The sequence below is a fragment of the Alexandromys fortis genome, unplaced genomic scaffold (genome assembly GCF_014885135.2).
Source record: "Alexandromys fortis isolate MF-2015 unplaced genomic scaffold, M_Fortis_MF-2015_v1.1 scaffold_62, whole genome shotgun sequence".
Lineage (NCBI taxonomy): Eukaryota > Metazoa > Chordata > Mammalia > Rodentia > Cricetidae > Alexandromys > Alexandromys fortis.
Genome location: NW_026067942.1, coordinates 9,697,574 through 9,720,423, shown reverse-complemented (window position 1 = coordinate 9,720,423; position 22,850 = coordinate 9,697,574). Strand labels below are relative to the sequence as shown.

Below are 22,850 nucleotides of genomic sequence, written 5' to 3'. Positions count from 1 at the left end.
AGCCTGCATCTAAGCCTATGGTAAAGGCGGCTAGACATAAACTTTGGCTCCATGGAGTTTTCTCAGATGAATTTAAAACAAGTCATTTGATCTTTCTGAATATCTGCCTCTTATATAGTCCCAAAGTTGTTCTGTACCTGTGTGGCCAAAAAAAACCTGTTTATTTGAAGATTTAAGGAGATTTGTTTTTTAATCCAGTAATCTTTATTTATATATAACAACAGTACAAATTGTGTCCTTGGCTTGCAAAATAGGAGTTTCATATTTACAATAGGTACATGATAATATATTAGATAACAAAACCGCGCTTTATTGGAACATTTTAAATACTTCATTTTATTATTATTTTGTAACACCTGTAAAAACAACAAAACCAGACAACCAGCATTGTACTTTCTTAAAAATAGATATAATACAGATTCCAGTGTGTCATGGGGAGGGGTCTGAGTAGGAGGGGATGAGGAGAGGCAGCTGGGCTCAAGGCCTTCATGTGCCTGTACAAAGAGCTTGTCCCTTTCTCTCCCATACATTCAGGAATGTTGGTCCTGTTTGGGGGGACCACACTTCCTTATGCTTGGATACCAAAATGACACTGACTGAGTTCTAGAAGAAGCTAGGCAGAAAGGAGGCGGGGAGGAGGCAGCTCAGTCTGGGGAGATGGTCTGTGAAGGCAGGAGGATCTCTAGTTTCCTTATTGGGTTGAGGCCTGTCTGACAGGCACTGGCCTTGATCACCTCTCAGGACATTCCCTGGATTAGTTAGAAAGTGCCAACAGAAACTTTACCCTTCATTATAAGCATCACTGGGCATCAGATGCTAAATCTTCACTCTAGGGAACGAGCAGAAAAGATAGAAGAAAAGGAGATGAGGAGTTAGGAATATGATGCCATTGTCTTCTCCAGGAGCTCTCCTGAGACAAGGCATCAGGAGGACCTGACCATCTTCTCCCAGGCCCCCTCCCATCATAAGATCTTCCCCATGCCCTGACTCCCTGAAGCCACCTTACATTCCCTCAGGTTCATAGCCCGCTGTGTCTCAATTCTCTCCTGCCTGTGTCCAGGCTGCAGGACTCTTAGTCATGACGCAATGTGGTTGAAACCCTTTTTAGAGTAGCTGCTGGCTTAGTATTATCAGGCAGCACGTGAGATCTCAGATGTGGTAGTTGTGCAGTATCTGTAACTGGGCGGCTAGGAGCTTAGCAGACAACTACTTGCACAACCACCATAGCTTCTGTCTCACAATCAGGAGGACCAGGGGCCTGAACTACTAATTTTTATCCTCATTTTGATGGAACTGAAAGAAGGACAGAAGCTTAAGCAACAGAGTTGTGTTGACTAAAGAGCTGGTAGAAATGAGAGCAGATCTCACTGCTAGGGGGCCTGAACCCAGCATGAGGTAAGGTGTCTGGGTGGGTCAGTCTTTTTCCTTCACAGCACCTCATTTTCTATGCACCTGGTGCTTTCTTCTGTGGCAGGTGGGAGGAACAATCCTGCTGTACTTGCAGCAGAACTAGCAGCGTGGAGAAGATGAATTTGCTGGAAGAAGGACCTTTTTGGTTTTATTCACCCTCCTTTCCAGAACCTCTAGAACCTGGCAGATGATTACTACTTATGAACTGTCTCCAAACGAATGAACACAGGACACAGTTCCCTCCTTCTGTGAGATCACAGGGTGCCCATGACTTGAATGGTTGCACTCTGTAAAAAGAGAGGGGGATCAGAAGTGGTTTTGAGAGTCAAACCACAGAAAGAGGTAGAACATCAGACACAGGAGTGCCTGACCCACACAGAAGGCAGGAGCTAGTGCCAGGACTTCTCCATTCAGTCCTCTAGAATTCTGTCTTGCCAAGACCTCTACAGTTCCTTTCCTAGAGAATTGGCTTTTGTGTTGATCAATGAGATAAAGTAAAGCTAGGCAGGCTTGAGAGAGACTTCGTGCCTCCCCTAAAGATAATGGCTTCTTGTGGGGAAGGGTTGTAGCTGTAATATATTTTTTTCTTTTTAAACAAAAGGCCAAAATATCCTCAGGTTGTATAGTAGCAAGAAGAGTGAGCAAGCAAATCCCCTCTCCTCTCCATTCCCTAGGGAGTAGACTCTGTCAGTTACTCAGGAGCCAAAGTAAAGAGCCAATAGAAGGGCAGGTAAAAGCTAGAATGGAAAGGAGACTCTGCAACCACTCACCCTCTTGGCAGGCCTGTCTCCAACTGAATTTTCCTTCTTAACTCTTCCTTAACCAGGCCCTTTGGCTGCTTCTCTTCTCAGCCCAAGTTGTTTAACTCATGGAATCTTTAGTAAAGTGGTCGAACCACCTTTCGTGGCTGGCCCTGCTCCCTGCATCTGCACTCTTTGATTTGCTCTCTCTCCATCATTCTCTCCATTCTCTCCAAACATCTTCAGTGAAGCACACCAGAGGCAGAGAGCAGGTACCATGAATGGCTGCTGGGAGATTCCAGGTAGGCACACTGAGGAAGGTTTGGGTGCTATTGAAAAGAGATGTCAAACATTTTTTTTTTTTTTTTTTTTACTTCTTGATGAAATAGCACTCTGGACATCGGCCTGAGCAGTAGCAGCTGCTCAGGAAGCCTTCAACAAAACTGAAATGGAAAACAAGGTGGGCTGGAGTTTGTCTTGGGCAGTGCAGTCTTCTGTTCGTATTCTTGTTTTGACGACATCACTTCTTTCATTTTCATAAATTACAGGCTCTAAGATGATAAACTTTGGGTGCTGTGAAGAGCAAACACTTTGGCTTAGTGTGGAAGGCCAGTCACTAGTATTTTTTTCCAGGCTATTAATATGACCCTGAAAAACTTTTAACATGAGTAGATTATCAGAAGCAAAGTGGCCTTGGCATGGCTGGTTGTGAATCATCATAAAATCAGCAAATTTCCTGAGTATTTTGCTGAAAGCTTTTCTCTCTTCCTTGTCTGCTACATTCAGACAAGAAACAAGCTGAACAGCCCAGACAGCATCTGCTATGCGTGAGACAGCCATCCGAAGACATGTACATGGACTGGAAGCCACCTTCTTGTCTTCCTTCCCTGGCCTGTGCTGGGAGTCACATCTGGTCAGCAGAATCTCAGAAACTGGAGTTAACTGGAGGTCTAAGTTGAGGCCTGGGTTAATTGTGAAGGAAATAACCCTTGTCTGTTCTCTCTCAGGGTAGCTGGCTCATTTCCCAGCCCTATAACCTGGCATTGCTTACCTCTCGAAAAGCACAAGGCAAGAATGGGAGAGCTCTTCGGCCTTTCCCCGTGCCAACCCTTGGCCTTCCTCTTGTCCTTCTACCTTGAGACAGGTGCTACTTGCAAAGCTGTTGGAATTGGCTGCTTGGGATCACATCAAGGCAGGAGGACTGAATTCCCTGAGGGCTAACCAGTTGGGCTAACCAGCTGAATTGTCCTGCTACCACAGATCTTGCCTCTGGGCCCGAGAATGGAGCCTTGGCCTCTGCTTGGAAGATGTACTCAGGAAATCTGGCCATCTACGGCATTCGGTATTGGGAGACAGAGGGACGGATGGGTGCCCTCACAGGAAGCAATCCACTTTCACATCCATGGGTCCATGACAGACAGAGATGGCAGAGATGATGGGATGCCACAGTCATTTCTACTGAGGCAAATGCACTGTGCCCAAATGGTCAGGAGCTTCTGGATATGAGTGACGGTTGGCCTCCCCTCTCCAGGCACAAGAGAAAAGAAAGTATAATAATAAATACTGCTGCTTCTTAAACCTATACTCTTCAAGTATTGCTTACTGTAAACAGTATTTGAGTTTGTTTTCTTTTTAATTGCCGTAAACTGGTAGATGGTTGAGTGAAATCCAAAGTCAAACACCCCATTCAGCTCAGACTGAGAAGGCCTGGTCTGTACAGTCCCTGTGTGCCTGTCTTATGACAGAGACTGACATGGGGCTCTGCTCAGAGTCCTCAGGGAGGAGGTGGCTGGTCTGGGAGAGGTGGGCCTTTCCCATTTTTGATATCAACTCTAGGGAAACCAAAAAGGAAAAGTACCAGAGACCAACTCTCATTCATGGAGGTTTGGGATTTTATGAAACCAACAAAAGATGTTCCCACAGGTTGTGGGTCCTCGGTTGGTACCTTCCTCCTCTCAGGAGATGAGGATACACAAGGGTGCGGCATGGATCGCAGTTGCCTGTTAGCCAGGTGGAGATGATCAACTTTCACAATTACCACAAGGGCCTGCAGTTCCCAGGTGCTTCTGGCTGTGGTAGGATCCAGGCACTCCTGGCCTATTTGCCAAACGTTTAGCACAAACTTGGGCTCCTTCATCCCTCTCCTCCTTTTTCTTTCAGTTCAAGGGAGAGGAGAACATTTCCATATGGGTTTCTTTCAGCATCTCTCAGGCATTTTCTGACGTTGTGAAAGAGATGTTACAAAAGGAGGGAGAGATGTAACTGAGGACAGAAATCAGATTAAACAAAGTTGGACGGGTTGGACAGGGAGGCTTTATGTTTTGTTTTATTTCTGTTTTTCCCTTTTTCTTAAAAAAATTAAATAAGTTCTCATTATTTCCCAATATACATCAAATGAGTTTTCATGCAAAGCAGCAGTCACAGAGGCGGAACCACCGGGTTCAAGCCTCTCACTTGAAGGGCACCTTCCTTGCCCGTGCTGTCCTGAGCTCACACTGTGATGGGTGGTGTTTGCTGTCCTGGAAGGAACTGGCTATGACGAAACACGTCTGGCACTGAGAGCGGAGCCTTTCCCTTTCCCCTCATGAGCTTTCAGTGGGCAGCCAGCTCTGGGGCTGATACCCCTCTCTCGTCCTATCTTCCCTTTGGAGACACCAGTGTGATCGCTTGTATGGGTCCCTCTTCCAGAAACAGGAGGTCCTCCTTTCAGCTCTCGATGGACATGGCATTAATGAGATGCTCCACCTTGTAGGCTAGCCGCTGCCGCCGGGCCTGCTCATCCTGCTCTAGTGCCCCGATGAGCTGAGGGGCAAAACAAAGGCAGATGATTCAAGACTCAGCTTCAAAGGCACAACTTTCTGGAGTCATCAACCCTGCACCTATCCCTCTATCTTTCTATTCTGCCTTTAGGATTGTAATGTCAACTAGTTGGCATGATTAAATGAGTAGATCTATGCATAGTTGTTTATTTAACCATAAGGACACTTTCTGAGAAGAGAGTCCTTACATGATTCTGTCAGCAGGAAGAAACAGCCTAGAGTACACACACGCAGGACACTGAATCATGCACAAGAGAACATATATGCAATGTGTGGATCTGCTTTTATAAGTAGGAGCATGCTCTAAAACAGCAATAAAAGCATAGCATAGTAAACACAGTTTATGCACTAGCTACACAATTACTTACTTCTAAGAGCACAGACTGTGCCTAGTTTTGTAAGCTGCATAACCAACAGCTTGGTAGATTCTTTTACACAGCGTGGCCATAGGCTCACGTGTGCTATGAGGTTTGGATGGCTCTGAGGTCACACGGGAATTTTTCAGCTCCATTTACGCTGGTGGGACCACTGTTATGTGGGTGGCATGCCACAAAAATCATCATGCAGAGCACACATCTACAGATACATGCAGGAATATATGTGTGTACATAGAGTTCTAATGCTCTTAAAGCATACAAAAGAGCTACTTAAGTGTGGGCTACTATTATCTTGCTACTTCTTTCTTTAGCTTCAGTGCTAATGCATGGCTTGTCTCCTTCCTGGTTAACTTCTGTTCAGGTCAAAGCCCACCAGTCTATCTGAAAAATGACAGGCAGGATGTGCCCAAGTATAAATGGATAATTCTATTCATTATTAAAAAAGAATAAAATTAGTTATATAAAAATTAAGTGAGTAAAGATAATATACAGGGAGGAATTCAATGAAGCAGGAGAGGTTGGGTTGTCTTGTAAAGAAAACATGATGACTTGGGGCTCAATGACTATGGCTACGATTGTGATTTTTAAAAAGTGTCTCCCACTGTTGTTGTTTTAGGCCTCAACCAAGCTGTGAGTTGGTCTCTGATTTTGAGACCCTGTCTTACCTCTTCACTGTACTTGCTGACATAGGAGTAGATCTCGTTGAGGGCGCTCAGCATATTGAACTCTGTGGCGTGCAGGCGGGACTGCTCCGCGAGGTAGGCATTCATATCTTGGTCACTAATGGCTGGGAGCTTGGCAATATCTGCATAGTATCTGCCATGGACAGGACAGGTCCATAATGCGGGTTTAGCAAATCCATCAATACCCACCCAGGTCAGGAGAACCAGGGGTCCCCACTGCTTCTGCTTTCCATCTCTTCTCTAGTGTGGCCTCTGCCTCAGGCTGAGGTTTGAGTTTAAAGTGCAGTCCAAGTTTCTACAGGATGCTCCAGTCAGCTAAGAGCTACTGTGCCCTGAGTAGTTAAGAGCCCAGACCCTGGCATGATTCCTTGTGTTCACATCTCAGCTCTTCTATCTGCTAGCTGGTGAACTTGGGCTTGGTTAACACTTGGGCCACGCTGTGTAAAAGAATCTACCAAGCTGTTGGTTATGCAGCTTACAAAACTAGGCACAGTCTGTGCTCTTAGAAGTAAGTAATTGTGTAGCTAGTGCATCTTTTGTGCCTGCATTCCCTCATTAGCAAAACAGGGATTATTATAGCAGGTATTTTACAACTGTCTATTTGGACATTTCAGTAAAGCAACATACAAAATCCTTATCATAGTAATTCTTGCATGCTCAGTAAATGCTAATTAGGATGATAACCATCAGACTTCCTGGGACACAAAGCCTTCCCACAATATAGAGGGAATGAGGTCCTGGTCTTCAGTGGTCATGAACAGTTCTGGTTTTCAGAGGTGTCTTAGATGCCCACCTGTGTGTATCTTAGGAGAACTACTGACCTTTCTACCCAGTTCTTGTAACTGGGGATATCCTTGGCATAGAGCAACTTATTGGAAGGTGAGTCCTTGCCCAGTCGGTGCTCTGATGTGGAACAGGAATCCATGAAGGTCTGGGCTACCACAGAGAGGCAAGCATCTGTGATGCTGCCCTTGTGGATGTCAAACACGAACTGGGGGTTTTTGATGACATTCACCCAGAAACGCAGAGGGAGGCTGTGGGAAAAGGCAGAGTACCGTGAAGGATATACTTTGACACTGCCCCTTACTAATATTCTTCCCCTACCTCTGAACGGTAGGGCAGATGTTTTGTTCTAAAAGAGAAGGGAATGAACTCAGGAACTAGCCCAGCAGGGGCTGGTTGCTCAGCTTATGCTGTTCCTGGCAGTAGAAGAAAGCAGAGAGACTTTGGTCTTGTCATACCAGGGCATTAGCTCTGCTCCTTACTAGCTGAGGGGTGGGTATGTCTGGGCTCTGCTTCTTCTTGACAGGCTTTTTCCAGGGCCTCAGCGCTCCAGGGAAGGTCAACCAAAGAGAGCAACACAATTTTCTCAGGGCTTCAGACAAAGCCATCAAGCTCCTAGAGTGTCTCACATGGAAGTGGGCAAGCAGTCCCAAGCACTGCCTCAGTGGGAGCATGACCTATCCTCTGGATCCAGTGGGCTACTGAGCCACTTCCTAGGCCTGGGTCAGAGGACAGGTTTCTCAAGGGGGGATTTCTTTCAGGGGTCCCCTCCAGGGCTTTCTGCATCTGTGCATGGCAGAGGGAAGGGAATGAGATGGTTTTGGGCATCCCAGGAGAGAATGGCTCATGGTGGCCCTGAGTTTTTCCCAAAAGGAACCTAACAGCAGTTGGGCGATTGCTTCTGAGGCTCTGGAATCTAAAGGCAGAGGGGAATAGCCTTTGCTGTTCCTGAGGTCATAAGGCAGTAAGCACATTGCCCTCCTTCAAAACCAGGACAGCTTCTATAGCTACTATTTTGGCTCTTTCCAAAGTCTGTCTTTTCCAGCTACATTCCAGCCTTGACTGATGCCTGTGTAGCATGAACTCTGTCATGGGCATGAACTTCCAGCCTAAGATACTGCCCTTGGGCCTCCTTATTCTTTTCTTTACACTATGCTGACTTCACCACCTCCACACTTTCCAAGAGTCTTTCTAATGCTAGGTGTTGTGAATATCAGTGTTGGTCTCCTCCCAAGTCTCTGTAACTTTTGCTTGTCCTCAACCTACAATCCTTTCTTGAAACCTAGGAGGAGATGTCTCAGCCAGCATTGGCACAGTTCTTCTGTCCTGTCCTCCTCTGGTAGTGTTGGACACGTCTAAGCTCTTTTGCTTGGACCTTTGCTATGTGAAGTGTGAGCCATGTGACTCAGCTTTATCATATTGGGGGAGGAGGGTACATTACTGTTGCTTGAGCCTAGCCAGAAGGCACAGAGAAAGGAATAACCTTCAGCTGATTGTCCCCAAACTGCCATTCCCCGTACTGTGCTGAGCTACAAAGCTGAGGAGATGCCATGGACCTGCCTTGTAGAGCTTCCTGCATGTTCTTTACTTACCTCCATGGAACCTCTCCATGTCACTCCACTGTGACCAAAGAGTGCACATGAGGAGGGTCCAGTGGCCACAACACCAAGAGAATGAAGGTCTATTCCAAGGCCCCATTGGCTCTTTCAAAGTATTTTGCTGGTTGCTAGGACTTTTGATTTCCAAATAACAGCCTGAGTCCATCTGTGTCGGCTCTGTTTTCTGGGGATTGCTGACTCTAGACAGCTGCATGGGCTTCCTGCCCAATCCAAATGCCTTCCCCTTTGTACTCAGTCCTAGAGGAAGCCTTTTGAAACTGGCTCTAGGACAAGCTCTTTCTGGTCTATGAGCTAGTCCTTAGCACGGTCTGTGTTCCAGGCTCAAAACCTGGGGTAGGGGGTTCATGCTAGTGGCTATCAGGCTTCTCCCACTACTAATTTGGATGTGGAAGTGTCTTGAACGAGAATCATGTTTTCAAGACATTCTTTCTGTTGCTTCCTGAGAGCTATGCTGCTTGGGTAAAAACTTGGCAGCCTGGGTGACAATGTTGACTCTGCAGTGTGTGTGTGTGCATGTGTGCGTGTGTTACATGTGCTGTGTTGCAGATCACCCAGCCCCAGCTGAGACTCAGCCACCTCCCATCTCTATTCTCTGCTGGTCCCCAACACCCAGCGTGCCGGGCCTCCCCAGGTGGCACCCCCACTGTGCTCCCCTGGGGTTACCAGTTGCTTTTCCAGGTGTGCCGCACATCCGTGTCGTGAATACTGTGTCTGTCTGCCTGCTCATCCAGGAAATCAAACATGTACTTGATGGCTAGCGGGAGCGCACTCCCCCGGTGCACAGTGCTGAACAAGGTCTCAAACAAGTCGTCCACAAATTTCTGCAGGGTGCCCTGTGGGAGGAAGGGGAGCAGTGAAATTGTGGGTGGGTGCTAGAGGGCAGCAGAACGCATGCCGGATGGTGTCTTGGACCCATCCTACCTTGGAAATTTGTCTGAAATGCAGTGTGTAGATGGAGGGGCAGGGGTGGGGCAGGGGTGAGGTTTGTGAAGCTGGGAGGGGCTGACAAGTCTGGGAATCCATAGAAGGAATCTCTCTTTTAATCTGTGGCAGCATGCCTGAAGGTATGGGCTGAGTGCATTAAATGGGAGGATAGGAAGTGCTCTGAAATGGGATTTCCTAGAATGAGTGAGAGGGCCCAGGCTGGCAGCAGAGTCTCTGACCCCTGTAGGGGCCTGGAGGATGGATGAGGTCCGAAAGGAAGAAGGAACAGCTTTAAGGTGTTAGTGTCGCGGGCTTAGGCTTCAAGTTTAGCTTCAAGAGAACCCAGGCACAGCCCAGATCCACAGGCTTCATGGATTCTGGAGGCAGTGACAAGCCTGGACCTGGGTCCAGACACACTCTGGGGACTAGTAGAATTACTGATTTTTCTGATGTCTTTTGATTATCTCTTATTGATATCCTGGGCATATTTAACAAAGCAAAAATGGAGACATGAGTCTGATAAAGTTGTTCTGGACCATTCTGGGAGTAAATCTGAGAGCTTTAAGCAACTGTGTTAAAAGTCCCTGCAGCATTGCAGTGGGATCAGAGGGGATAGCACTTAGAATCCAGTCTGATCTCTAAGGTAAAACATCCTTGAAGGCTTGGTTTGCTCTCTCCTGGGAAAGCTAGAATATGCTACCTTTATCTCCTTTTAGCCTGAGATGCACTGGGTCAGGAGGGACAGTCTTTTCTTAGATTGCTGGTCCAACTGGGCCTTTCTGCATTTTCTCCCACTGGATTAGAAAACAGCTATAAAAGGCAGAGATAGTGGAGGCCAGCAGAAGAGTGGACAGGATGTACCTGTAACATGGGTGTTTGTGCCAAAGTGTAGGGAATAGCTTGGCCTGGGTAGGGTAGGAGTTACCTTGGTGGCCAGGAGCCGGGTCAAGTAGATCTCAGATACCATTTTGCTGCCCCGGTCGCCCTCCTTCTGGTCACCATGGTCATGGTTCTTCACCAGATGCCACACCTTGACACCACTTTCCAGGTCTGGAGTGATCATGGGGACCCGAGACCGGAGGCTGTCTGGGCTGCCTGTGTACCTGAAGGAAGAGTCTGGAAGAGGGTAGGGGATGCCAGTGTGAGGAAGGCCAACCTCCAGCCCAAAGCCTCCTTCAGGAATCCTTCCCAATTGCTGCACCTTCTCAGAATAAACATGCTTCACTTTGAAAGGACTCTTGGGACTACATAATTTATGAATAGTTTTAGGGATCCTTGGTTGGACAAAGGAGCCTACAATCTATTTTTAGAAAGAAGATTTAGACATTTGAAGAGCTTAGACACCCATGAGAATTTGGGAGTCTCTTCTCTTCTGATGTTTCCAGTAATGAACAATAATGAAGTAAAATGTCAGCTGGATATATACACACAGGCACTCTAGAAAGTCTAGATAATAAGGGCTCAAGTTGTAATGACCCTCTTTGTAGTTAATGGACACTTCTTTTGAGATCTTGAAATATATTTTCTGAACCCTTCTGCTATACTGCCTTTAGCCCTAAAGCTTTTTCAGGTGGATGGTTTAGTGTCTTTGAAGTACATGGAACCAAAACAGTCAAAATAAGAAAGAATCATGTTGCCCAGAGGAGACTGGGAATAGAAATGAAAGAATAACCAGGTTTGTGTACCAAACTAAGACACTTTTGAGAAAAGAGCTACAATTACTAATTCAACCAGGACCACAGTTATGAAGTGAGATAGGTGAACTTCCAGTCAGGCTACATCCCTGTACTAGGCTACTCCAACTCCTTACTGGGCACAGAGAGTAAAGAAAGGGCTTGTAGTGAGTGCTACCTGCTACCTCTTCTCAAAGGAGACACACGCCCTCAAGGGTAGGGGCAGATGTGTGAAGGTATGGCAGCAACAAGGGCTTCCTAATAAGGACAGGAACAGGTGGTCCCCGAGTATCCCAGAAGCCTAGATCTTGAGTTTCCCAATTACATTCTGACTCCTTACCATATCTGCTAATGGATGTCCGGGAGATGCTCGCAGAGGCAGGGATGTTGTAGGAGGAGGTCTGCTTGGGTACCAGAGCCACCACTGACCTGTCTGACACCTAAGGAGGGCATAAAAGGACATGGGAGAATTCAGGTGTTTTGAGACTATAAGTACTTCTAGGGAGTGTGGGGTTAGCAGAAGTTCAGAAACATTACAACAACCATTAATGCTTTTTATGTTCTCGGATCACCTAACATGTAGCCAATCTCAACTAGGTATCTGAATTGAGATTCACACACACACACACATACACACACACACACACACACACAGAGTTTCAGAAAGTTAGTATGAATGAAAGAATATAAATGGTGTCATTAATAAATCTTGTATTGATTATGCATTTGGGCTAATTCTTTAAGCTGAATTAAATGAAGTATATTGTTAACATTTCAAGAGTCTGTTTCTGCTTTTTTATTGGAGCTAATGAAAAATTTAGAACGACAGGCATAACTAGCATTCTATTTCTGTTGGACAGAAGGGTTAGACTCAGATTCCCATCATCTCACGTTATGGATAATTATTTCCATTTTACAGATGAAAGAACAGAAGTAGGGGTGGGCTAAGTCACTGCTTCAGGGTCCTGACATGAATATACTGAGGAGCTGATGTTTTTCTTCAGACCTGTATGTCTCCAGAGCACACATTCTCCTCATTATATTTCCTAATTTGGGATTTTATTACAAACCATATTGGTCTGAGCCCCATCTTTCCTTTTGGCTCCAATTTCCTCCTTGCCTGTGTTGTATTATGTGTTGGCCACCTTGAAGTTTTACCAAAAGGACATCTGCCCTTGGGAAGCTTGGAGAAAGATGGCACATTGCCCTGTCCTCTGAGAAGATGCCAGGCCCAGCACCCAGCAGTTGGTGGTGGTGGGGACTGATGAATGAGGAGCCATAGAGAAGGCATTTGGGGCCATCTTGATTTAAGATTGCCCTCCATCTAATAAAAACGGAGAATCCCCAGAATTGTGGTGATCCAATTAAACCCCTAACGCAGAGGGAATAAAACAGCTATAATAATGTTATGGGCCATAAAACATTCCTATTAAACCATTTTTTATTTTAACAATTTTTATGAACTTTGTAAGTTTGATTTATAGCTTCGCCAGCCATAAAACCATCTTTCTGGGTCTTAAATTGTCAGTTCTTCTTTCTCACCAAAAAAGAATTAAATGTTGAGAAGTCAAACTATAAATGAACATTAGCGCTAACGAGATTCCCTGATAGCCAGCTTTAGTAGTGATGTTTAATTTTACCCTCCTTATAAATCTACAGAAGCCCAGGCAGTTTTTACCCCTCTCTTTGTTAATTAAGATGATTTTCTTCTGCGGGGGCTCCAAAGACCTTTGACTCCAGGAAAGGGTAGTAAGAGGGCAGAGTGGGTAAGCCTCTTGGGTCTCCATTATTCCCAGGAGGTGCCAGTGCTCACCTCCTGGTTGGAGAAGTTATGGATTTTCCAGCTATTTGTACTATCAGCACCTAATCTATGGTTGAGGAGAGGTAAGGGGCATTAACCCTGACTCTCAAGAATTCTTGCCACCTGCAACCCAAAAATGCTCTTCTGAAAGCCTGGCAAGGGTGGGAGTTTCTACTCCCAGCAAGGACAGATGACATTATTTATGATTTGTTGCTGTCTATAGCGAACGTCACAAGGTGGCTAATGTGACCCATTCCAAGACTAGTTGCTAACGATACCGTTCTCTCATCTCTCCATCTCACTCTGTGCTTCTGTCTTTCTCCCACTTTCTCTGTCTCTGTCCACCTCCTCCCCAGTCTCTCACTCTCCTTACCACACCCATATTTTGTTTTGTTTTGTTTTGTTTTGTTTTGTTTTGTTTCTCTCTTTCAGTCAATAGGTGGTATAAGCCCAATCTCAGAATACCTAGCTGGATCTGACCCCAGCTCTGCCACCACTTAGCAGTCAAACGCCTTAGCCTCTCTGGGCCTTGGTTGTCTCATTGGCCTCTGGGGCTAATAATCATATCTGGCAATCACTGATGTGGTGATTATTTAAAAAATTAAGGCATATACAGGCTGAGTGAAGTACCTGTTACCCAGTGATCACTCAGCGTGTGTTGATATTCATGCTGCCATTTTTTTTGGTTTTTCTTTTTTTCTTTTTTTAATTTATTTATTTATTAAAGATTTCTGTCTCTTCCCCACCGCCGCCTCCCCTTTCCCTCCCCCTCCCCCAATCAAGTCCCCCTCCCTCGTCAGCCCAAAGAGCAATCAGGGTTCCCTGCCCTGTGGGAAGTCCAAGGACCACCCACCTCCATCCAGGTCTAGTAACGTGAGCATCCACGAAACTGCCTAGGCTCCCACGAAACCAATAGGTACAGTAGGATCAAAAACCCATTGCCATTGTTCTTGAGGTCTTAGTAGTCCTCATTGTCCACTATGTTCAGCGAGACCGGTTTTAACCCAGGCTTTTTCAGACCCAGGCCAGCTGGCCTTGGTGAGTTCCCGATAGAACATCCCCATTGTCTCAGGACCGCGAGGGGTGCACCCATACACTGAGACCATGCTGCCATTTTGAATAATAACACCAACCTTATCATCTCTTGAAGGAAGATTCCCTGCTGTTCCTGTCACTCAGAACTAGAATGTGGGAAGTGCCTTGCACTCAGTTAAGCTCAGTAAATATTTGAGGAATGAATGAATATATCGACAATAAATGACACGAGGGAATTGGAAGTGTTTTGTAAAAGGAGCACAATAAGAAAGGGATATTCTATTCTTATTGGAAGTCACAAGATGGGTAACCCAGGAATAATCTTTAGGGTATCAGAGATGGATGAAAACAAAGGCCCCAAGCTTGCCCTTCAGGAACAAAAGATTTGGTGGTTCAGATTTGTTCTCTTTTGCACTGTCTTATTCACCTCTAATTGGTTCATTACAGTTGTACTGTATGCACTTACTGTTGTGTATATGTGTGTTTACATGTATGAAATTAACATGAAGTGATTTGATTTTTCTTGCTTGTATGTAAGGGCAAATCTTGAGTTTGTGCATTTGTCTCTAATTCTTCTAGCTACCTTCATGCCCTTTATTGTCATAGGTGTTAGCTCCCGTGAATGGATGAGAAGCTCGAGGTTGGGAGAAATTATAGAAAGCCGCCACCAGAGTGGGTGTTGGGCTGGAATACACCTTCAAAGCCCCAGTTCTTGTTTACACAGCTTCTCTCACTTGGGGCTGAGATCCAGGTGCAGCATGGAAAATGTGCAGGGAGGAGTGCTCTGGGGTATCCCCAGTGCCCCCAGATTCTTCTGTGCTTTGAGGCACTTGGCCAGCTTCAGGGCCTCCCAGTGGCTGGTCATTGCTAGCTCAGCCTAGCCAGTCAGTCCCTCTGCAGGCCTCTCTTTGTAAGCCAGGCACATAGGAGGATATTATTAATCAAAGAGTCCCATGGGTCTTATAGCCTGAGGCACTTCATCTAGTGGGCTTAATTTTCCTCAGTGTCTCTCATTTCTAGCTCCTATCTCAGTACTTTTCCCGAATCCCAGGCTGTCTACCTGTGCTTAATCTTACAGAGACCCCCAAGCTATGAGTGGCTCCCATGGGATTAAATCAGGGTAGAGTGGATGCTTGTATTCTTCTGCTGGAATTCTTATGATTGTTCATCCATGTCTGCCAATATTAAAAACATATTCTTTGTCAAGTTCTATGCTGAATATAATCTACACACATGCTGAGGTACCACATACAGGTAAAAAGAAAGATTCCAGCTACGGTGACTCTTAGGGGCTGAAGACAAGTCTGTGCCCTGTTCTCCCACAGGCCAGAGAACCAGCGGCTTTAGTAAAAAGCCAGACAAACGAGCACAAGGCACCTTTCTGTAGCTGTCCAGGTATAGGATTTTGCACTATGTGGTCCCTTCTACAGTTGTAGAAACACACAGGAGAAAAAATGTCAAGGCAGTTAGATTTATTGTGGGAGCCCATATTTTCTCATCTAACGTTCAGTCACAGCAGAGGGTCCCTGTTCCAGACCCACAGAAGAAGAAAATGGAGAGAGGAAAGTACCTTGTTGGCTTTGGAGGCCTTCTAACAGAGAGAAAAGGGGATACTCTTGGGGATGAAGGCCGCAGGGAAGCCTGCCCTCACCTGGTAGTGCATCAGCGTGTTAAGCCGCTTCCAGTCACCCTCTATCTTGGTGGTAATGTCTTCATCCTGCAACACCACTCTGGCAATCCGGCCTTGGCGCCACTCTGGGTGGAAAGGATGGTATGGGTAGCAGTGAGAGTGGCAGGGGCAGTCAGGGACACCCTGTCTGTGTGTCCTCTAGAGATCTAGTAACCTTGTCTCCATTGGCTGATGTCAGTGGTAGAGCTCTGAGACATCTACAAGCAGGGCAGGGCAAGGTTGATGTGTAAGAGACTCACATCTGAGTGGACAAAGCCTAGGAGAGAAGTACTTCCCTGGTCACCTGGCCAGGACCTAGTTATGTTTCAGTGGGGGCTGTGTATAAGGCAGAACTTCATATCCCATTTCCCTCGCCATCTCATGGCCTGATAGCTCTCTGGGAAGCCATGTTCTCCTCTTGCCCTCCTATGCCAATGCCAGGGTTCCTACCCAGGTCCATGTCCACAGCCCTTGGCCGCTGGGAGTAGGGGACGTTCTTATATACGGCATCGAGGATCTTCTCCTTGACTTGGGTGATGGTGTCACAGTTTAACACCTTCACTGGGATCTCTGGGCTGTTCTCATTGTCAGGGTTGACGCAGTTCAGGATCTGTAAGTAGAGAAATCAAGGGTGAGCTGGGCATACTTGGGAAGCAGCATGGGAAGAAGCTGAGGCCTCAGAATCTTCTTCCAAGGTTTGCTCTCCTTATAAGAAGAATAGGGAATCTCTGTCCTGAGACTTGGTTTCTTCCCTTTCTTCCTGCCATCTACTGTGAGACTTGAAGTCAAGATGTTAATCCTTTCTCAAGAAAGAGGGGATCTACTTCCTAGATGGGTTGGGGGAAGGTCAACTTGGTATGAGGCATTTGAGAAGGTTCAAGATAGATCCATGGGCATCAAGGGCTGGCCTCACATGTCCTCAAAGCTTTTAGACTAGAGACTAGCACACTTGTTTTCGTTTCTTGCTAAGTATGCAATCCCTAATGGTGAGTGAACTCTTTCTCACTCAAAATCATCTAGGGTAAACTGAGGCACACACAGCTTTTTTGGCTCACCAGTTAAGATTAGGGAAAGGTTTGCCTTGACCTTCATGTACTTGATATGCCCTTTGAATTGCCCCAGATTGATCCCCAAGCCTCTTTTTGCTAGAGGGCTAGAAGAGAGAGTAGGGAGAGTCGCAGGTGGTACTGGGGCTGGAACCTGACTTTGTTGGCTTCCTCACCAGGGTCTTGTACTCGATCTGCTGCCGGATGAGTTTGTCCTCACTCAGGGAGTAGCGGGCCTCACCAGTGATAGCATCGATGGGGCCCTTCTCCATCTGCTGCTTGATGGCGCAGTATAGCATGAAGAGCGGCTCCCCAGCACACTCCTGTAGGCATGGGGTACAGAGCTCAGACCCTGCCTCTGCAGCCAGGGCAGAGAACCCCAGGCCTGTTTTGCTTGTTTCTAAAGCCAGGGTATGTGGTTGGCTCTGGCCCTGCTCACTCCCTCCTTCTTACCTTCAGGAACTTGTGTAGAAGGAAAGCAAACCAGTTGGTCAGCATCTTCTCAGCCACAGACTCAGTCCTGGAGAAGGGAGAGGGGTGGGGAACCAGCCTTTACACAGGGGTCTGATGGTGATCTAGGCTTGTCGTGTATGTAAAAGAGCACAGGGCTAAGACTGGACCCTGGCAACTCAACCAAACCAGAAATAACTGTAAATGGGACTAGCCAGGAGTGTGCTCTTTCCCATCCTTAGTGGGAAGTTGGGGGGGGGGTCGTTTCCCAGGATTCAACTTTCTGGGACTCTAGAAAGTCAGGACATTTCATCCTTGCTGCTCTGTGGTACCACAGACTGTTGGTTATCCCACAGCCAGTTCCCTGCTCCCTCTGGTCTCATGGTGATGAATGGACTCTGTCTGCTCCACTGTGATTTCTGCATATTCAAACACTCCATGGTGCACACCTGGTATCTGCCTCTCCAAATACTCACAGGTTGCCACCGGTTTAAACCCAGACTATATTATTTACTGGCTGTATAACCTTGGGCAAATCATCTGGCTTCTTTGAGTTCATTTTCTCCATCACTACATGCACACAGTTATTATATTCACACTTCCAATTGTTAGAGTTGAATGGGTTAACATATTGAAAATGCAAAAGGTAACATCTGGCTCCACAGTAAAACACTGGGTAAATAAGAATGATTAGTACTGTAGTTCATGTGCCCTCTAGGCCTGCAGGTAGAGAGCTATGCTTAAGAGTTTAGCCAACAGGGGGATCTGTTTCTGTAAGCACCGCCTCCTCCCCCTCCCCCACCCCAGGCTGCAGGTCTGGGAATTGGGGAAGAAACAAAGCCAAAGCACTGTGACAGACCTTGTTGATGGGGATGCCAAGGGGTATTTTAACTCCCCACACGTGGTGCAAATTATACCCTCTGGCTGAAGTAAACCCCAGGCATTTGCCAGGACCGCTTAGCAATCAGGGCTGGTAGAGACTGACAATGGCAGGAGAAATTGCAGCTTTCTCTCCAGGCCCTCCCAGCACCCTCTCCCAGCATTGTGTTTGAGATTAGCTCTAATTTAAATACAACCGTCCTTAATGAAAGCTTCCAATGCTCAGAATGGCAGGATGGGGGCTCAATGCTTATAAAACAAAGCCACCCATGTGGGGTCTGAAAACCCAAGACCTGTAAGCAAAGGTACAGGAAAAGTGAGTGGAGGTGACAGATTCAACCCTTGCGGCTCAGAGCCCTAGATCTGGCACCCCATGACTTCAACTGAGGGTGGGTGCAGGAGACAGAGGGTCTCTAAAATCTGTGCCCTGCCAGAAAAGTGGCAACTCAGGCAGTTGGTATATGCTAGCAATTTCAAGCCAGGAAGCTGGGACCCAAACTTGCTCTCAATCTCTAGCCCAGCATGTCTATCAGATCTAAGTATGATGATGGGAAATGGTTTGCCTGTGCTGTCCAATATGGTGGCCACCAAACACAGGGTGTCTGGACACTGGGAATGTGTCCAGCGAGATGGAGAAATGGAAGTGTACATTTCATTTTTGTTAACAGTGGCTACCATGCTGAGGCACACAGCTCGAGAAGCAGAGGGAGAGGCATAGACTAAGAGACGGGTATTACTCTTATCTTGTTTACGAGGAAACCAAACTGTTGGGATTAATGAGTCCTGGCCTTCAGTTGCTTTTCCCTCTTAGAACCTTCTAATATAAGTTACTGGAAGCTGTGCCTAGTTGGAGGATCAGAGGATCACCTGTTGACCATTAACTGCAGTGTATTTAAGTCTACATGGTGTTAATAAAGATGGGCTTTCTGAACCAGCGTTTGGGAGCTGCGTGTGTCAGTCTGCATCTGGGTCTGTAAACTCAACCTCCAGCCCATTTCCTGAAGCTCGGTAACTGGGTGCCAGCACACAGAGCACAGACACGGGGGCGCGGTGCATGGCACCAAACCACTTTTAAAAGGCAGCTTCCCTGGTGTGAGGTCATAGAGACAAGAAATAGGAAAAGCATTCGTGTTGAATCCCAAGACAGAGCTATGCACTTGGGTTGGAAGCCGCCCGGTTTCCAAGGACCAGCGGAAGATCACCTTCCATACTGGGTTGACAGGAGGACACATGCAGCCCTGCATGGAAGCTATTTCTGGGGGGTGAGGACATACAAGGTGTCCTGTCTATAACTGCCATTCCCCTGCTGCGGGTCAGACCTGCGGAGAAGAAGCTTGGGGTGGTTCTTGTTCTCCAAGTTCTTGTCGATGAGGTCAGACAGTAGCTGCTTGAGGACGTCTGTGGCATATTCCAGGCGGCCCTGAAGGCCTGTCATGATGAGAGAAGCCACATTGCCGCGGTCACGCATGGAGAAGCTGCGCTGCAGCTCCAGTGTGCGAATGAAGGTCAACAGGAAAACCTTGTTGTTGATGAGCTGGGCGAAGAGCTTCAGGGCTTTCTCCACGTGCTGCTGTCCGTTTCCCTGTACCTGGGGAATGCAGGAGGACCTTCAGAGGGCAGACTCTGATGTCTACTCAGGCCCTAAGACCTGATGGTGATGATGCCTGCTGTAAGACCCTCTGCACGAGGGCTGCAGTCATTTCGTCCCCCAACTCAGACTCCCCCTGCTTACTTATTTCCCCTCAATTTTCTCTGCCTTGACTCATTCTCTTGAGTAAACAAACAAATGTATGAATAAGTTCAAGGTCATTTTTTAAGCCTTCTTAAATCCACGCTGATTTGGCAAAATTTTAATTAACTCGGCATTTAATCAGAAAATGACGAACCATGAGACCCTCTCTGATGGTCCTACTGCTGTGATGCTGTTAAAACTCCTGGTCCTTTCCCCTCATCATCCGACTCCTGCCCCCTGGATTTGCTGGGAATCCCTAGCCTGCGTCATTGGAAAACAGGGCAGTACCTCCAGCTCCCGCAGAACAGGGTGGTCCTCAATGCCTGGGAAGAGAACTCGCATGGCATAGGTGCGGTAGTCCAGGTAAGGGATTCCTGACCGGTCCAGGTCGCTGGTTAGCTCATTAATGTCTGTCTGAAGCTCCGCAAAAGCTGTGAGAATGGGTGAAGACAGGGAAGCTCAGAAGATGCCCAAGTCAGGGGAGAGGACAGAGAGAAAAGCCTGTCTGCAGGAGGAAGGAAACCGGGGTACAAAGGCAGTAGGATAGAGGGTGTGATAAGAAAGGAGTCCTGGACTGTTGCTGTGAGTTATTTACTATAGGATTTTAAGGACCTCCCAAAGGCATGGTCCCCAACTTGGAGCTACTAGAGGTGGTAGGAATTGAAAGAGGTGGAACCTGAGGGAGATGTTAGGGAAGGGGATTTGTGAGACTTTGGATATCCCTCTTGGCTGCATACTTTATCCACTGTATGCAGCCTTACCACAGGCCTAGTAACAACAGGACTGAATAATACACAGAAAAATTCCAAACTGAGCCAAAATAACTTTAAAAGGTGTGTGTATGTATGCAGGTGAGTAGATATGTGACATCTTTAGAAACACAATCTACCTCCTTTGAGACAGGCTCTCATTAGCGTGGAGTTCACAACTTAGGCTAAACTGGCTGGCCAGTGAGTCCTACAGATCCTCCTGTCTCTGCTTTCCCTGTGCTGGAATTATAAGCACATGCCACGTGCCCAGCATATTTTATGTGAGTTACAGGCATCAGTTTCAGGTCCTCATGCATGTGACTGTGCTACCTCCTGGACCTCCTCTTTTCTGTTTACTAGGTGATTACCTCCAGGATTTATTATAGTAAATGGAATCTGGGTAACAGTGTGATGAGGAGATGGGCAATTTTTATGTCTTCTATGTTTATTTGTAGTTTTTTACTTCTGTATTTGCAGAGGTGGCTAAAATATAGAGAAGAGAGTATCATGACTTTGGTCCTTTGGAGGTGTCAGAAGCAAGGGGAGAACTGCTGGAGTTTGGCAAAGGTCAGAATAGCAAATTGATCTCTGTCCTAGGAAGATGAGCCAAGATATGGCAATCCTGGAAGGCCTTGGCTATCAAATGCTCAATCTACCCGTGACTCCAGGCAATGAAGGGCTCCCAAGTGTCTCCCTGGCTTCCCAGGTCAGAGGTAATTCTTCAGGCTTTGTGCTGTGGTGTGAGGAAGGTAGGAGGGTTCTGATCCATCTCTTCCAGTACAATTTTTCCCCATTGTCCAACAGTTGCTTGCTTGTGAAAAGCCACTTGCAGCAAAAGGGAAAATGTTTTGATTCCTAACTGAGATGTTTACCCAGTCAGCCTGCCAGGTCCTCAACCCGAGAGAATGCCAGGTATACATGTCATCCTGTGGATGTGTCTGCGTGGGAGATGAGAGGAAACACAATCTCCACTCCTACACACATTCACACCCACGGCTGCCAACAAGCATGGCCTTTGGATCATTTAGTCTATAATAGTGATAGAAAACAAATCCTAGGAGATGGTGGGCCAGGACGGAGGTAGGGTTCTCCTACTTTTCTTGCTGTGGCTTCCATATAGTGCAAAGGTACATCTGTGAATATCAGTAAAGGGATATCAGTAAAGTGTCTACACTGGCAATTAAAGAATCTGGTCAGAGATGGTAAGGCCTGGCAAATTCTCACTGCGATGGCATACAAGTCCTGAAGAGGAGCCAGCTGGCCAAATTGTGGGTTGTATTGGAGTAAAGCAGGGAGAATGAGCAATGCCAATAGACCTGTTTCCTCACTCATGAGCCTCCCCCTAGGTCTTCTCTAACCCCAGGGACAGGGGAAGCTCCTGGGAAAGAGTGAAATATAAGGCTTATGGGAGAAGGATAAGAATGAGTCAGGGTTTTATATGTAAGAAGGGTAATGAGATTAATGAAGAAGAAAGGCTCCAGGAAGTGAGGATATACTTGCACTTACCTTCCTTGCACTCCAGGGCCACCCTAGACTCCAGGTTGTCCATCTGCATTTGTAGCCGCTTGAGCGTGAGGTCATTTTCCCTAGACTTGCGTTTGTAAGCGATGAGGACAATGATGACGATGATAAGGAGGAGGCTTCCACCAGCCGCGATGCTGATGATGGCTGGCAGGGTCAGCAAGCTGTCGGAGATGACACTCACCGAGCCAGGTGAGAAGACCATCCCACCCACGTGAACCTGTGCATTGTACATACAGACACACATAATGCACATAGGTGTAGAGCCCTGGCATGCCATCATAGCCTACAGTATTACGGTGTGAGGAATGAGAGGACAGACTACAACAGCACAGTTCATATTTGGATACTGAGCAATTCCCTGGGATCTGTCTTCCATTTTAGTGTAGGGTGTGCAGAGGAGGAAACGTGGGAAGGCATGAGTCAGGCGATGAGATGAAACAGAATCTTTCTTCATGCGTGCATGGGAAGGCTGGGCAGAGGAAAGAGACAGAAGAGGGTTCACTCACCATGACCTTGTGCTGCCCAGTGAGGTTGGGAGGTTCACAGAGCAGCTGTGTCTCAGACACAGTGACTGCACAAGGCGTCTCTCCAATCATCACTGTGTAGTTGAGTTTGGCCCCTCCAGAGGCAGGAGGGCAGAGATTTTTGCCCTGTAAAAAACAGGTGTCTTAATGAGGAGAATTGGCATATGCAAGCAGAAATTAATTGCCTACTTAAAAAGAGATAAAGGAGCCAGAGTGGGGCAGCAATGTAAAAATCAATAAATGCCTTCATGTCAGATTTTCTTTTTAATTTTTTATTTAAAAGTTTTTTTTTAAACATATCAACCAGAGTTCCTCCTCCATCTGCACCCTACCATGAGTCCACTCCTCAGAAAGGGGAAGGTCTTCCATGGGGAGTCATCAAAGTCTGTCATATCAATCAGAGGCAGGACCAA

The 22,850-nt window shown here is 46.8% G+C and overlaps 1 protein-coding gene across 1 annotated transcript in view; it reads right to left on the bottom strand.

Moving 5' to 3' along the window:
• Positions 1 to 193: 193 nt before the first annotated feature.
• The window catches only part of Plxna2 (plexin A2), a 201,638-nt gene continuing 178,981 nt past the window's right edge, over positions 194 to 22,850 (bottom strand). Inside the window, exons 19-32 of the mRNA XM_050148182.1 lie at positions 22,420 to 22,563; positions 21,896 to 22,130; positions 19,929 to 20,071; positions 19,228 to 19,496; positions 17,033 to 17,099; positions 16,756 to 16,902; positions 15,984 to 16,143; positions 15,516 to 15,619; positions 11,369 to 11,468; positions 10,281 to 10,471; positions 9,095 to 9,264; positions 6,851 to 7,063; positions 6,012 to 6,162; positions 194 to 4,952 (exon numbers count right to left, since the gene is read on the bottom strand). Coding sequence (XP_050004139.1) covers positions 4,857 to 4,952; positions 6,012 to 6,162; positions 6,851 to 7,063; positions 9,095 to 9,264; positions 10,281 to 10,471; positions 11,369 to 11,468; positions 15,516 to 15,619; positions 15,984 to 16,143; positions 16,756 to 16,902; positions 17,033 to 17,099; positions 19,228 to 19,496; positions 19,929 to 20,071; positions 21,896 to 22,130; positions 22,420 to 22,563 — 2,190 coding nt within the window. The 3' untranslated portion in view covers positions 194 to 4,856. The remainder of the gene's footprint in view (positions 4,953 to 6,011; positions 6,163 to 6,850; positions 7,064 to 9,094; positions 9,265 to 10,280; positions 10,472 to 11,368; positions 11,469 to 15,515; positions 15,620 to 15,983; positions 16,144 to 16,755; positions 16,903 to 17,032; positions 17,100 to 19,227; positions 19,497 to 19,928; positions 20,072 to 21,895; positions 22,131 to 22,419; positions 22,564 to 22,850) is intronic.